Source organism: Achroia grisella, unplaced genomic scaffold, assembly GCF_030625045.1.
Source record: "Achroia grisella isolate CSIRO2021 unplaced genomic scaffold, CSIRO_AGI_Agris_v1 utg461, whole genome shotgun sequence".
Classification (NCBI taxonomy): Eukaryota; Metazoa; Arthropoda; class Insecta; order Lepidoptera; family Pyralidae; genus Achroia; species Achroia grisella.
The window spans coordinates 134447-152560 of NW_026712871.1; the positions used below are offsets into that span (position 1 = coordinate 134447).

The 18114-nt window shown below is 33.9% G+C and overlaps 1 protein-coding gene across 1 annotated transcript in view; it reads right to left on the bottom strand.

Annotated features, from left to right (window-relative positions):
* Positions 1–18114, bottom strand: part of LOC131845246 (titin) — an 89164-nt gene that overhangs the window by 57511 nt on the left and 13539 nt on the right. Inside the window, exons 2-3 of the mRNA XM_059194285.1 lie at positions 5557–5665; positions 5137–5210 (exon numbers count right to left, since the gene is read on the bottom strand). Coding sequence (XP_059050268.1) covers positions 5137–5210; positions 5557–5665 — 183 coding nt within the window. The remainder of the gene's footprint in view (positions 1–5136; positions 5211–5556; positions 5666–18114) is intronic.

Genomic DNA, 18114 nt, shown 5'->3' on the forward strand with positions numbered 1-18114 from the left:
GTCCTTTTCGGCTTCGCCCGGGTGATTATATTTGTATATATCGGCATAATATACAGCCCATATATCTATACAAAGAATCAATATTTCTTCTGTATAATGTTAGTATAGATGATAAAAATTCTACAGAATAATTACACAATGTTTTGAATGCAAAAGTGAGTTTGTTACACTTTTACGACTTGATGGCTGAACCAATTGCAATCATCATTAAATTTGGAATATAGGTATATGGGAGGGAATAGGATTGTTAGTAATGTGGACCATTGCTAGCAATGTACTATGAAAGATTGACCTCCACGTCTTTCTTAAAATCGCGTGATAAATAAATACCTGGTGAATTTGTCACCATCCTCCTCATGCTCATCTTATCATCCTCTACTGGTGCCACACCAGCCTAACCATGCACAGACACGTGCAATCCATTATCATCCATAAAAAATATACCTAGCATATCGGAGTAAAGAGCTCCACCGACAGGATCGTAGCTCTTAAATTATGAATGAATAAATCGGAGTATCGGAGTAAAGCGGACGAAGTCGAGGCCAGAAACTAGTGCGTAAACAAATCAGAAACAAGTATTCTCATCATGAGACATCAATATTTTCCCGATATGAAATAGTTTGAGGAAAATATGTATTTATAAACTAACATAAAAGACTATACAATTAGTTTGCTAATTAACAACACAGGTGTTTTACGTTCATTTGTTAACCACACAATAATAAATAACAGGCTGTCTGTATATACAAATTATCATTATTACATAGTATAACTATCGCTGTCTGTCCGTCCCTATGTATGCTTAAATCTTTGAAACTACGCAACGAATTTTGAAGTTTTTTCATATTCCAACAATATATATACACCCTGGCGAAGTCGGGGCGAGTAGCTAGTATAAAATAAACTAATATGAGAGTTTATGTTATAGCGGCAAACAGTTTTTATAATTTATGTCTGTCAGTCTACATGTCTGTTTGTACACGCATCACTGAAAAACTACTGTATGGAATTTAATATAGGTACTTTTCACTGATACCTATCTATAATATAATAATCTCAGGACAATTCATATAGCGCCATCTAGAGACGAGTTAAGCTAGCTGAAGCTTGTATTATGGGTACTAGACAACTGATACAAATACATAGATATATATATTTTACGTTAATACATACATATTATACATATAGCTAGAGGTGTAACTTAGAATATAAGCTCTATAAGAAACTACAAAGTACTGTAAGAAGTATTGCATAAAACTATCTAATATCGTGTGAAGCAAGAGTGAGTCGCTAGTTTATAAGTAGAAACTAAGATAGTTGTCATAGCAACATCTTTTTTTAGTTTCATCAATTGACATGGTAATTAACTTCATGTGTCATTAGCACTAACATAATAGTTTTTCGATAACTTGACCAGAAAGCAATTTACGGTCTTGAGAATTAATTTCATTCCTACTAGCTGTTCCCGCGACTTCGTCCGCGTGGAATTTAACTTTATTTTTCTAAATATAAGTAGCCTAAGTTACTCCTTATTACATCAGCTATCAGCCAGAAAAATCCCGTTAAAATCGGTCCAGCCATTTCAGAGATCAGCCGGAACATCAGACGAAAATGCTATTTTGGAGTATGTAAGTACTGTATTTATATTCATATGCATGTAATAAAAAAAGGTTATTTAAATATTACAAACAGACACTCCAATTTTATTTATAAGTATAGATATTCAAAAGTGATTTCAATTTCTTTGAATATATACATATACTTATGGAATATGTGTAAGCAAGAGCGATTCGCTAGTTTACAAAGTGGATTGTTATGTCGTCGTAGCAACTCTTTTATATTTCCATCAGTTGATCCGGTAATTAACTTCATATGTCACTAACATAATAGTTTCTCGATAACTCAACCAGAAATCAATTTATCGTATTGGCAATATTAATTCCCTGTATCAATTTAATTCGTTATATTCAAACGTGACTTGAATAAACATATATATATTATAGGTATATACACCATTTTATATATAGCGATAATATAATCAATTTGTTATATTTTTAGTGTTTTTCTTTTATATAGTATTATAGTAATAGATTTTCCTTCATTGTTATTCAGTGTTAAGTAAATTATAGAATCAATAAATTTTAAGAGTATTCATCTTATATAAAACCAAAACCAAAACCAAATAAAAAAAAGTCTTTTAATAATACTGAAGAAAAAAATCTAGGTATATAAAGCATAGATTTTAAGTAACGATAAAAAATCTGATAACTAGCCATTGCACTGACACTAATTATTGACACTTGGTTAAACTTTGTACATTCATGGTGATAGGGAAACACTTGAGATATCGTTCTTTTGAGGCTTAAAAATTCGCGAACATATAACATATGTCATATATTATGAAGCCAAAATAATAAAATAAAAAAAAATTAAAGATTAATATGAAAGTTCATCTATAAAGTGTTGCTTGAAATATACATTAGAACACTCCTACCATTGTATACAAGTATTTATCTACATTACATTATAAACAATAAAAATATATTTATGGATACATATACCTCTATATATATATATTTTCATACTACAAAATACAACAGTAATAAGTAAATTGAATCGATCGAATGTACAGACTAACGTATTGAATTATCGAGGCATATCGATTTAAAACTGCAAAGCACAACACTAGCAATTTATCGACAATAAATTGTCCACGTTGGCGGATTCAAACGTGTTTTCGTGTCCGGCGTCGCAGATATTTACATAATTTTATTGCTGATTTAAATATAACCATGTCATCCACACAAAAGTAGATCGTTTAAATGTTACACAACAATCTGACAATAAGTCTAGATGGGACATTATGGATAATAAAAGAAATTCTTTTACCTATAGCTACATTTTATATTACACTAGCTACTCGCCCCGGCTTCGCACGAGTATCTTACTAATATTATAAACGCCAAAGTTTGTGACTATGGATGAATGTTTGTTACTCTTTCACTCAAAAACTACTCAACGGATTTTGATAAAACTTTTCAGTCATATTTTCATATAAAAATTACGCGTCACGTTGTTTGTTCACGATGGAATCCTAAACTATTGAACTGATTGCAAATTTTATTTGCACATTGTGTGCAATTTGATCCAACTTGAAAAATAGGATAGCTTACATCTCAATTTATAGTTGCAATATTATTTTATTCAAGTACCTCAGCCACAGCAACGCCTGGCCTGGTCTACTAGTAGCATATATATCAGAATAACGCATAAGCTATTAAAAATATGTTTAAATTGTACGAAATATAATGATGAATGTAAAGTAAGTGTGATACAGAAGTTTCGCGATTGAGCTAGTTATACACATAAACCTTCCTGAATTACTCGCATCTATTGTTATAAACTGCATTAAAATCCGTGGCGTAGTTTAATAGATCTAAGCGAACAGACAGCGAAAGCGACTTCATTTTATATACAGTAACTGTTCCCGCGACTTCGCGTGGAATTTAACTTTTTTTTTCTAAAATAAATGAATTTTTCAAAAATAAAAATAACCAAAGTTACTCCTTATTACATCAGCTACCTGCCAATAAAAGTCCCGTCAAAATCGGTCCAGCCATTTTAGAGATTAGCCGGAACAAACAGACAGATAGACAAAAATTGTAAAAAATGTTATTTTGGTGTATGTACCGTATTTATATACATATGCATGTAATAAAAAACGGTTATTTCAATATTACATACAGACACTTCAATTTTATTTATATGTATAGATGTACAGATAAAGATTGCGTGGGTACCTCGTACACACAGAACCATTCTTAACATTTTGTATTCACACAAACTCTCAAAAATGCTGAACAACATTAATTTAAAAGAGCTACACGCAGTCGCAGCAGCTTCACCAGACACGCAGTCGACTTATAGAACTAAAGGCCAACTCTGATAGAGATATTCAGTGGATTACATATATAGTAGTAAATATAATTTAGCTTCACCGTTACATACAAACTGACGATAGTGGGGAGTGCACATTTGACATTCTCCATCTCTACATTTAAATAACATACATAATATAAAACAATATACAGAAGAGTAAACAATAGAACTACTAGCAAAAAACATATCCAAAATTAAATCTGTTAAAATACTAATAATTTCTGTTGGACCTATACCGCCCCCTTAACAGAATAATTTTGTAATATTTGAGTCACAACTACCTTTAACTTCGGACCTGATACACATTTCGTCAAGATATCTGCTATCATGTGCCTAATAAACTCCCGCCTGACGGATAGACTTTAGTTTGACGACACCGCTAGTCGAGTCTCGACTCAGGCCGTCGTTTCGATCACCGTTTGATTTGGACGGGGGGATCGATCTGTGGGGTTCTAAAGATATCTGAAACAAAATCTAACATACTCTACATACAGGAATGTACAGTATGTTAGATTTTTGTTATCGCACCAGTACGTGCTATATTGTTACCATCATTTATCAAAATTTACTTTAATTATCCATTTAGCTGCAAAAACACAGCCCACAACCGAAACGTATCTTTTTTTTCTGTTTATTTTTTTGGGATTTTGTAACAAAATTTGACGATAACAATCCCATCGTACCTATACTGAATAACATCATCACTGCCCTGCCTTTATATCATTACTTGGGGTAGGCGGCTTATATTAAATAACTAAAAAATCAACTTAAAAAACTTAAACTATGTGATACCATGTAGTACAATAACTTGGCTGCATCGAAATAAAGCTTACAAAGCAAGCTGCTTGACGGCTAATATAGCTGAGACACATGTCCATACAGATTGTTTTTCTAATTCAAAATATCTTCATTCATGTAGATCTATTATAGACTCTTATATGTCAAATCTAACGACAGTTCGGAATGATTTCGAGATGAGAAGAACTGACAAGAAACTCGTAGTCTTTTCAAATAAATGTAGTATATGCTTACAATAACACAGATCCATTTTAAATTCAAATTAGAATAGAGTGACCACCAGAATATGCTATTGCAAAAGCAAAAAGTGTAATCAGTGCTCGTAACCTGAAGATGATTTTGTGCATAGTGAACCTGGATGAACCGCTCCTAATATCTGATAAAAGAAACCAATCCTACCTTCTGGTGAATCTTGGCATTCTTGGTCGGCTTCACAATTGCGGGCTTCGGTGCTGGAGGCGCGACTATGGGCTCTGTTGACAAACATTGTTACATTAATTACAAGTGGCATTCAATGAACAATGCATACACGACTCGCACGCAATATCCATGTATACGTGAAGCAAAAACTTTATAACCCTTCTTACGAAATTAGCGATTATGAAAATTGGGAGATTTATAAATTACTAGTTGTGTCTAAAGTTTCACCATCATGAAATTTATAGCCTACATGTTATTCTGATATACAAACTATATATTATTGTAAAGTTTCATCAAAATCTGTTCAGTAGTAGAAAAGTAACATAGATCCATTCATACTAGCAAACTTTCGCGTTTGTAATATTAATAAGATTATATACAATGGTAGGAGGGGGATACCTGGTGGTGGCTGCGCCCTGCCCTGCTGCTGCGGCTGTAATGGAGACCTCTTCTCCTCTAAGACTGCTGGGGGAGGCGGGGGCGGAGCACCCGTGGCGCCACCACGCAACTGTAAAAAAACAATCATTACATTTCTAGAAATAAGGCAACAAATCTATACTAATGTTATATATGAGTTTGTTTGAACATGCTAATCTCAGGAACTACTGGTTCGAATTGAAAATTTCTTTTTGTGTTGGATAGTCCATTTGTCGAGGAAGGCTTTATTACAATACGACCAATAGAAGCGGAAGGTCAACCTGACATGATACATTACTAGCAATAATATCATCAGTCCACATTACTTAATTAACAACCCCCCCTCCCCCCTCCTTAGAGTACGGTTATTTTTGATATTGATAATAACATCAGGAAACGCGTCAATTTCTTTGCCATTCCATTACATAAAAAAGCCGCATGCACCCGAGCGACGCCGGGACGCGCCACTAGTTCCCTATATTTGTCACCAATTCCCCACTCGGCACACATACACAAAGACTTGTGGCATTTTTTACAACGAATCCAGTTCTATCGGCGACCGGTTTTTCATTTAATTTCAAAAGTTGTATGGCGCAAATCATAAGAGTTAAAGTTCATGGCGATAAAAATTCAGACCAAAGAGTAAAACCACATTTTTAAGCAATAAATTTCATTTCACCAACAAAACAGTAAGACAGAATATTGAGATAGGTAGATAGTGATAACATATTGCTCTTTTTTACCCCTTTTATGAAATACAAATAATCTTTATTGAAATAAACTGTGTACAAGCACTTTTGAATGGCCTAATTTTTATTCAACCACTCATTCGGAACGCACATTCATGTACCTTCTGATTGCAAAACACTTCTAGTAAAATAAAGAGCTTAATCTTTAAATTGAATAAAATCGTGACCAGCCGTGTATTTTTTTTCATATGCATATTCAGTAGGTCTGAGAATAGGCTACTATCTATTTTTCTTACCCCTAAGTGAAGTGAAAATTTCCACTCTTCTATCATCAACCCCTATTTTTAATAGTAATTTTAAACGTTTCATATAAGCAATAGTTGTAAGGGCCATGTCTCCCAAAACTTCTTGTACTATACCGAAAATCGTTCACAAATAAATCATTTATTATTATTATAGATTAAGCATCAGAATAACAGGCTATGTATTACACGCGGGCGAAACCGCGGGCCCAACTAGTTATCAATAATATTTTTCATTTTAATGAATATAAAATTTATTAGATAATTCGCTAACAGTTTCAAATTGCACCACACGCCAATTGTATTAAACACTTTGTTTTTTACTGATACATACATGTTATTCTGTTACTTTTAATTAGAACTTTAAAGGCATTGAAATAAAGTTACTTTTTAAGTTACTTCTGAATGATAGCATATACATTATATAGAATATACCTACTACACATTAAAATTATTATTTAAGACTTTCTTCAGATAAAACAACTAATTGGATTGTAACCAAATTTGACAACTAGCTAACCCGCGGCGTTGCCTGTATGAAATACGAATTATGTTTGTCATTCTATCATCGTCATCATCATCTGCTTCTTCCTTATCCCATTCATATGTGGTCAGCGAAATATGTTTCTCTCTTCCATTCATCCCTGTTCGCAGTCATCTCGTTATTTACTCCTTTTCTTACCATATCATCTTTCACACAGTCCATCTATTCCAATCATATAAAAAAAATTATACGGAACCCAAAATCTAAAATAATGATGTCATCATAGATCGCCATCATCATTTACAGATCGGATGATTTATTCATACGCATAAACATTTACTCATCAACAAAACAGCACAACTCACAAACAACATGCCGTTTCAATTTGAACCTTATGCTGTTATCACAAGGTTTGAAGTCGTGTAGGAACTACGAGACAAGGCAAGATTCTCTGGACCCGGCATTATGTAGTTTCAGAAAGAAATTGCCTTTTAAATTTGAACCTTATTCTGTTTTCACAGGGTTTGAAGTCGTATAGCAAATGCGGGATAAGGTAAGCGTCTCCAAAGTCGGCATTATCAAGTTTCAGATTCAGATGAAATCATAAGGAAGCGGTCTATTTTTTTTTATTATAGTAAATTAGCTGTTAGTTATTAACTTAATCTGTTTTTGTTTGAGATAAAAATTTAAGATATTTCAGTGATTTAGGACATTTAAGAAATACAAGAAAGAGAGAGTACAATCTGTTTCCGCAAAAATTTTAATTAAGATCTGTTCAATAGTTCTACTCGTTGTTAGTTAGTTGACAAAACTTGATCTTCACCAAAATAGGCCTATTTTGGTGAAGATCAAGTCTTGGATTGTTCATAAGAATGAGCTTTTATACAGTTAGTACAGTAAGTTTTTATACAGTTCATAAGAACAATCCAAGACTGTATAAAAACTTGTTAAAATGGCAAGATATTTAAGTTATAATGAATTTTCAGAAAAACCAACGAAATACTTTATATTTTCTGTAATAATAAAATAGCCGAGTAGAGAGGAATATAAATATTTCAGCGAAAATTTCTAATAAAAGTATTGCTGTCGCGCTTGGACGAGGGCAGACGCAAGGTCTCTGAAAGAGATAGAACGAACACTGAAGAATACCTACATCGTAAATTAAAAATAAGTAATCCTGGACAATTAACATAGTTTTCCGGTATGCAGATCTTGTGTTATGGGTACTAGACAACTGATATAAATACTAAGACATTTTATTTATTGCATGGCTTAAAAAATCTTATTAATATTATAAGGGCGAAAGTCTGTGAGCATAAATGTTTGTTACGCTTTCACACAAAAACTACTGAACGGATTTTGATGAAACTTTACAGTAATATAGCTTATACATTTTAATAACACATAGGCTATAATTTAAAAAGATATGTAAATTACGCCCAATTTACATATCTACTAGGGACAGGTCACGGGCTACTTGGTGGAATAAAATTAAGAAGCAGATGGACCAGGACAAGCTTAATATACAGACAACCCAGAACAGAGTTCTCTGGCGCAGATGAGACCCGACCCCAGATAAACTAGGAACATGGGTTGGACAAAGATGTAAATTGGGCGTAATATAAGAATAAATGTCAAGTCAGTGTGATGCAGACGAAATTGTCCGGGTAAAGCTTACAGAATCATAATAATGCACGGAACACTTCAATAAGCGAGTACAACTCGCGTACACCGGCGTTTTTACAGAACTACGTTCGAAGTTTAACAAAAAGCTACGAGTGAGCGTTTTTGCGAGTTCATTGTGGCCACAAAAATAGCGTTTCATCACAAGTAACGGTTTATTTCCGAAATTCTATATCTGAAAATGTAATTAAATAAATAACCCTGGACAATTAACAGCGCCATCCAGTCCTACGTTAAGCAGAGCTTGTGTTATGGGTGTTAGACAACTGATGTAAATACTTCGATATTTTTTTTTTGTAAATGCATACATAACATAGATAGAAAATACCCAGATAGATACAAACAATCATGCTCATGAATACAAATTTTTGCACCGTGCGAGGGATCGAACCCGCGAACGTCGAAAGTAAAACGGTGTGTTAAACTGCTAGACCGCCGAGGCCGTCGCCGGTTGTATATCTTGGCTTTTTGAACAATTACCAAACACAGAGACTAATGGAAGAAACAAAAAGTCAACAGGAGATTTTCACTCTCATATAGGAGGGGTCCTTATAACTGTATATTTCGTTAAACTATATTTTAAATATATTTAAATTTCAAATCATTATATCTATCAAGATATTTACATAGTTGTAAACATAGTAACAACAAATGTTTGAAATACGAAAAAATAAAAGTATTTATAAATATTTGAAATAGCTGTGTAAAACATAATAATTTTATATGCGCAAGAAATAAAAGATGGTTATACTTTATTTTTACCTTGACTTATTATTCTTATAAATAGCTGTAGGAATGGCTACTAGTATGTTGTTTTAAACCAATTTATGCATACATGCCTATGCAATTTTGTACATTGTGAAGAGATTTTGGTATGATCTTTTTTTATAATTTCTAATTATCAAGCCATAAAATACATGTATCGTAATATATATATGTAAATAACACTATGTTACCATGTAGTTGCGAATGTAGTTAATTTTGGTAGTATCTTATACATCGCATACATAATATAATACTGACTCAACTAAAAAAATTACAAATTTTGGAAAATTTACTCTAAAGTTTCAATTTTAAAGTCTAATTTCCTACATTGTTTTGTATTAGGTATGCGAAATTACTTCTGTTGTTGGCACAAGTGAATTGTTCGTGTTTCTCTGTAATTAATCACGGATCTACTCGTTATTCAGTTAAGTGTGTCTTTGTAAAGAATTTTTGGTATTATCTTTTTTTTTTATAATTTAATACTTACTACTAAATTACAAAACTTTTCTATTATCGTATATATATATAAATAACACTGTGCCCTGGAGTTGAGAATGTAGATAATTTGGTAGTACCTCATACATCACACATACAATTCTGAATTAACTCAAAATTTATAAATTTTGGAAAATCTACTCTAAACTTTCAACTTTAAAGTCCAATTTCATACATTGTATTGTATATTGTAGTTGTGCGAAACGACGTCTACTGTTGGCACATGTGAATTGTTCGTGTTTCTCTGTGTAATTAATCACAGATACTACTCGTTATTCAGTTAAGTTTTTCAGACAAACGTGGGTAAGCACCATAAATATGAATTAATAGTAGCCATTTCTTTGCCGGTAACATTCGTGCCAACGTTTTACACGGTTAGTTGGTTCCGACGTTATCACCCGACTCAATCGAATGAAAAAGCTTAACGAAGACCATGAACAGTTTTAATTAACATTTTTCAGAATATAATAAAAAAATTATATTGACAAATTAATTTCACAAAATAAATCACGAATAATAATAATACGTAATAAATATGGTACAATAGGTATATAAAAAACAACAACAAAGATTTCATTGATATTCAAATTTTTGTTGTTGTTTTTATCAATTTTCTGGAGCCAATATTATTTAAACAATTGTTATTCAAAAGCAAGACAATGGATATATAAAAAGGGAACGTAACAAAATTTGCATACACATCGAAACAAGTACAAGTAGGTATATTTTATATCACAAAAAATACATTTAATAAACCCAAAAATAATCCCTGTCAATTGGAAAAAAAAAATTGTGAAACTCGTTTAGTTTTAGATAAAAATTTTAATTATTTATTTATTATACATAAGTAACAATTGCTGGTATAAATACAGATAATTATGTACTCTATAACCAACATATTGGATATATAATTTTAGAATATCACTAAAATTTATTGAGTCGTCGTTTGATTTTAAATTTAATTGATTAAATTCAATTAAATAGACATCGCTAATCTAATGGCCCAACAAGCAAATGGCACGTCGAGTTTCGGCCGTATAAATAAAAATGGCCGCCACTTTTTGCCGCCAAAACTGTAGTGGTCATTGACTCGCTTACGCAGCCGGTGATGAAATTGAAATAACTAAATTAAACATTATCCTACTAATATTATAAACGTCAATATTTAATGATGTTTAGATGTCTGTTTGGTTTATATTGATTAAAAGTTGTTTTAAGCTATTTGACGGCCTCGGTGGTCTAGCGGTTGACTCCCGATACTCGCGGGTTCGATTCCGCGAACGGTAGTAATATTTGTATTCGCGAGTATTGTTTGTATCAATCTAAGTATTCTATCAATATTATGTATGTATTTAGAAAAAAATAAATTTAAATATTTCTACCAGTTCTGAAGTACCAATAATTGGCGAGCTTAATGTTAAATGAAATTATTAACATTCAGGTTTAGTAGGATGGCTAGTGGCTACCTAATAAAGTGATAACCTAATTAATAATATTATAAACGCGGAAGTTTGCGAGCGATGGATGAACAGACGAACGGGTTTGTTACTCTTTCACGTAAAAACTACCAAAAATATTTGAATAAAACTTTACAATAATATAGTTTATACATCATAAAACATCATCATCTGCTTCTTCCTTATCCCATTTATTTGGGGTCGGCGTAATATGTTTTTCTCTTCCATTCATCTCTGTTCGCAGTCATTCCGTTATTTACTCCCTTTCTCACCATATCATCTTTCACACAGTCTATCCATCTCTTTTTCGGTCTTCCTCTACCCCTATAACCATCCACATTCATATGTAACACCGTCCTTAGGATATGATCTTCATTCCTACGCATTACATGCCCATACCACGATAGACGATTACTCTTCAACCTCTCTGACACCGGCGCCACTTTCATACTTCCTCTGATGTATTCATTCTTTATCTTGTCTATCCTCGTCACACCACACATCCATATAGGCTATAATTTTCACGCGGGTGCAACCACGGGCACAGCTAGTGTTTACATATTGAACTTACGCCATTTTCTATGATAAAGTATTATTTAGATTGAATTTAAAATTTTGCATGACTAATGAGGCAAAACATATATACAATGTCCCATACAGTATATATTACCTATGTTTAATGCAAAATAAATTTGATTTATAATAATTTAGGTAATTTACAAATACGCTCTAACCATAGACTACCGCAAACGTGATTGATGACTGACCACACTCCTGTAACGCAGTTATCACTCTCCTTATCTCAAGGTTTCATGATAAGATGTGAACTGTTGCTAGTTCAAATTATAAAGGGTACACCAAGTCGAAATCCAACGATAGACTGTTTTACGTAAAGTTAAGTAAGGTAACGACCAGCATGATGGTGAGTGGTCACCATTGCCTATATACATGAACAGCACTACATCACTTTATCATGTGACTGCAATGATCTTATCTCTGTGTTGCTATTCCGAAATTTATTTATTTTATTGTATTATCCTCTCCGTTCGATCCCCCGTCCAATTCAAACAGGTCGAAATTCGGTCTGAGTCAAAGTTCGAACCCTTAGCGGTGCCTCAAACTAAAGTCGTATCTGTTAGGAGTTGGCCTTCAGCCGCTCCATAAGTCCATCCTTTGGTTTGGTGTGTCTTCTGCACTCGCCCCCTATCGTCCGGTGAAGCTGTAAAGGCCAGCGGATAACGGCATTAGACTTCGAAAAAAGGCTACTATTTCAGAAAGGTACAACAAAGAACATTTACAGAATAACATATCGTGGTCTTATCGCTTAAGTACCTTTGGCTAGAGGGATAAAGACAAAAAAGCGGTAGATAATAAACAAGAATCAATAGATATATGTAAATTTTGCCCCGATTTTGATGACTATTTTTGCAATAAACACCTTTAATCTCATATTAATTTCGCCATAATTTAATTTAAGTTGAAGAACACAGTATTAAGGTACCTTGTCAACAACTTTTACCACAGGTTCCCAAAGTTATTACGTATGTTCATTAAGTTTAAACTCCTCTCAAACTCAAAATAAAATGGCGGCTACTTATTACTTTTTTATAAAAATCTAAAATCTATTTAGATATATGTATAGTGTTTTAAAACATTTTTTTAATATAATTGAAAGGGCATACGATCTTCAATAACGACCCACCTGACGATAAATGGTAACCGTATATTCAAGAACCTCACTACTGACATCACGTAATCATGTAACAATCCGGAGAACTGAGACGTCATGTTGCTTATTCTATAATTTCACTGCCTAACTCATCCTACAACCAAAACACGGTCAGGGCTAAATTAATTAAATCCTCGTAGTTAGGGAAACCGTACAACGTACCGTATGTACAAATAACAGACAATATTTGGCTAGTCATTTATGAATATGTCCTCGTCTTTTACGTTGCTTTAACACTCTCATACCCTCTCAGACTAAAGTAGTCCGTCAGGTGGGAGTTGGACTTCAGCCACTCTTATAAGGCCTTCCGCGAATGTGTACTCGCCCCCTATCATCCCGTGAACCTGTAAAGGCCAGCTGCGGCCAACATTAGAGTCCGAAAAAGAAACCCTCATACCTGACAGCCTAGTAGTGATAGTCTCCAAGGGTAGGATTATTCCGTTACAATTAAATACAAGTACTCGACACTTTAGTTTCGATACCAAATACTTTTAACATAGAATTAATCTTGCGCTTACTTGGTATAGAATTGAAAATGACATGACATCAGAAGTCTACCCCTGATGACCTAAGAAAAGAAATTCGAATTCAACATGCCAGAAAATCAATACCATTTTTGGTTATTTTAAAATAATTTCAAAACTATCGACCCTTCCGATCGATCTCCCGTCCAATTCATTTTTTTAATACTACCTAGGTGGCAAACAAGCATACGGCCCATCTGATGGTAAACGGTTATTGTAGCCTATGAACACCTGAAATAGGGGTGTTATGTTCGCGTCGCCGACCCTTAAGAAATTACATTACTATAATTCCACTGTAAATGGTTGATCTTCAAATGTTTTCGAAATTAGAAAGAAAGAAATTATCTATATCCCTATATGAATATCGATACCTGTATGGAAGTAGTTAACTTAGTTACATATATCGGTAACGAACCACAGTAGTTACATATATCGGTAACGAACTACAGGTGTTACATATATATGTAACTAAGGGGCATTACCGCCAACTTTGAGAACGACTGTCTTACACCATTTATCAGCTGGGTAAACAAATTTGGTATTACGTCAGCCATAGAAGGCAATATTTCACACATTGTTATGTCGGTGACAAGGTCGTGTCGTCACTACAAAATCGGTACATTAAACGTTACACTACAAACAATACCTGTATAGATTTTAATTCTATTGAAATTAAAATGGTTCGACAGACAGCGAATTTATTTTAATACAGCTAGGTATTACCAGACAGTAAAAAAAAATACCTGTCTCTCTGTAAGATCATTTTCGGTAAAAGGGTAGAGGTAAGGCAGTGAAATAATAGCGAACATTCTTATCACTTCCGGATTTAGAGAGTAGCGGGGCACAAGATGGCGGCCTATGAACAGGGACACGGACAAAAAGGCATTATACGAGCAGCTCGCGAACGGAGCGGACGTGTTCTGCTCTATAGGTTTATCTGCAGCTTTAAGCCGTGTTGATTGGTTCACATTTAAGCTACCTTCCTTCGTTATATATTTGTATGTTTATGCTATGTGCCTTTTATATTATATTATTTGTAACTGGTGAATAAAGAATTTATCTATCTAATTACCACGCGGGCGACTTTGTCCAAAGTTAACCTTTGTGAAGATGGGAGAAGGGAATTGTTAGTAGTGGGGTCTGATGTTACATACCATGTCAGGTTGGCCTCCTCGAAACCCCTGGATACCATCGTGGTATTTCACAAGTTATTTAACTGGTGAACCACGATGGGCTAACTGACCTGACCTCATGCTCATCCTATCATCCTCCACGGTGCCCCGCAGCGTAAACCGTTAGCGCATGCGGATGAATAATGTACCATTACCATCCATTAAAAAAATTCTCTGTAAAGAACATGTTCTTAATTAAATAAAAACAAAATGTCACAGTTTGGCACGTCTCCAAGCGGTATGCTAACAGTCTTTCAACCATTCCATCTTGTGTTCTTTCTATTTATGGTCTGAATTTGTTTTTCTAACTTTTAGAAGATTATTTATCTAATGAAGACTGGCGACGACGAACGGCGGATGCAAAAACACTTTTTTAATTTTATATCTTACTAGCTGACTGGGCAAACGTTGTTTTGCCATGTTAATTAACCTGTTATCGACAACCGAGAGTAGAAAATTATTAAAGGTTGATGGTGGAAGGGTGAAAATATAGTGTTGTATGTATTTTTTAATAAAGAAATTATAACAGAAAAATTTCTTGGGGTGGACGACTATATATGAATACCATACATATCAACAACATCCATTCAATTGTTTAGTTATTAGATACCGTCGCATTTATGATTTACTAGCTACTAGCACGGGTGTACGCGTATTATATATATAAACCTGCCACTAGAATCACACAATATATTAAAAAAAAACCGCTTCAAAATCCGTTGCGCAGTTTTAAAGATTTAAACTTATATAGGGAGGGACAGATAGCGACAGCAACTTTATTTTATACTATGTATTAACACAAAAAAAAATCACAAACACACCTTTTTTCAAGTCGGTTAAAAACTAATCAGCGACAAAACCCAACGCTATTAACAGTAATGTGGCTGTGAACAAGACGGTCCGAACAATTTGTAGAGATTTGGCAAAAGGCCAGCCTCAGACAGTGGGCAGTTTAGACGTAGGTATACCTACTTGCTGTACCGATTGTGATGTAACTTAGACGCAAACTATTATTACAGTAGCGTGTATATATATATTAAACGGCTGAATCGCTCTTAATGAAATTTTACATCAAGGTAGATTGTAGATTGATATGCGTATATATATATTACATTTCTGTATATATATACTATTTATATACGTACTGTCATCCTCTTTGAGATTCATAGGCTGTCATTTATTTCCGTCCGTCCGTCCACGTTATCAATCTTCAATCTGTCTTGGTGTCGAATTTCATTAAAATATTTATGTAATTTCATCCCCTTTTAGATTTATCTGTTCTTCTAGATAAAAGATCCACATCATCATATATATTAATATTATGATGTCAAATTTCATCAACATCTCTGCATAGCTTTGAACTAGATGACAGCGTGTAAATTTTCCTGATTAATCATCATTACTTAGTATAAAATAAAGTCGCTGTCTATACCTATATATGTTTGTACATATATAATACATGTACACCCCGTGCGAAGCCGCGGCGAGTAGCTAGTTATTATTATAATTTAAAAAGAGTAAACATTTTCTGCAAGTTCTAGTCGTTACAATTTGCAAGGGGACTTTCTTTTCGCACACTGTTGACATTGACCCTCAGTGTTAAAGGTCGCGTCCTTCTGACCCCGTTTTCCTTCGTAAACAATTCGATATCACGAAGGATCTCGAATTTATTAACGTATGTTCTCAATGTTTCTTTTATAAAAAAAATCCTTTTATTTCACTAGATGGCGCTGTTCGTTTTATAAAACGCTATAATATGGTTTTTGAGAAACTTACAAATATTTAGTCGATTGCTTGTTTCAAACATTAGTGATGATTCCAATCCTATACACGTCCGCCTTGAATCTTCTATGATGCCATTTACCAATCTAAATCAATCCTATCTCCAATTCATTTTGATCGTGGTTTTTCCGCTCTTAGTTTAAACCACGTAATTATTTTTATATATAGTTGGAATGGCTACCTGGTGGTAAGTGGCAACTGTCCTCTATATGAATACATAGACAAAAACCACAGACAATAATAATATTCCTGCACCGTGCGAGGAATCGAATCCGCGATCATCAGTGCGGTCTGCTAAACAGCCATACCACCGAGCCCGTCAAATATTGCCCGAAAGTTTATGGACTAAGTCGAGGTTAACAGCTAACATTTTATGTACCTTAAACCATAAATGTATACCCCTAAAACTTTACACAACCGTTAAAGTTGTTTAATTTTTCGCAGACACACGCTTGCCCAACATTTTTATAACAAACCTCTCAAGTACGCAAGGTCATTCCCGAGGAATACGCTTATAAATGTCTAATTATAACGAGCCGTGACCCTACCACCTCACTGCCAAACTTTACTTATATAACTTTTATAGTGGTCAAGGTGACGAGGTAACATGGAAGACAGGTGACCTTATTAAAGACGAGGTAACAGCACCCAGACCTGTACCTGACCTCACCTGTGTAAGGTACCAAACATTTCTGCTTACAAGATTCTAGAATCGCTGACCATATGTTCTTGTTAATGGTTACTCACACCAATATTTCTAGTACTACTGAGTAGCGATAAAATGGTAATGAGACTTCGTCACCGCCAATGACGGTCGTAGGTACACCGTATGGCTTTTTAGTAGGTAAGAATCCCACACACCCCATCGTCTCCCCACCAGCGGGGAGGTACGATCTTATCAATATTTGCACACGATAAAAAAAAACGAAAGAAACAATGTACCAAGTCCACGCAGTACACTTTGTAAAATTTTGCTGTTAATTCATACTAAATTGCCCATAATGGGCTGAACTTCACGCTTATCCTACACTTCACTATTTCAAGGCAAGGCAGCTGAATTATCTATATATATATTTTTTATTCCATTAAAAAATATAAAAGCAACTTTAAAATTTAAACATTACAAATTTTTCATAATAAGTAAAAGTTAATTTTCCAATAATTTTCATAATAAATAAGAACACTATATAAAGCGATGTGTGAAAAACAAAGAGGTGTACGACAGAGCAAGAGAGAGTGAGAGGAAGAAAAAATATGCGGAGAGGACAAAAAAAATAAGTAGTAACTTTTTAATCAGTTCAATTTAAAGTGAAATTTCACTGATATTACAGAAAGATATACAAAATATATTTCCTTCTCATCATATCTTTATCAGTACAATTTTCTCTTTGAATTAAATATGTAGGACTGATGCCAGTCAGCTTTTGGTAAGCGTAATATACTACGAGCCACAACTCA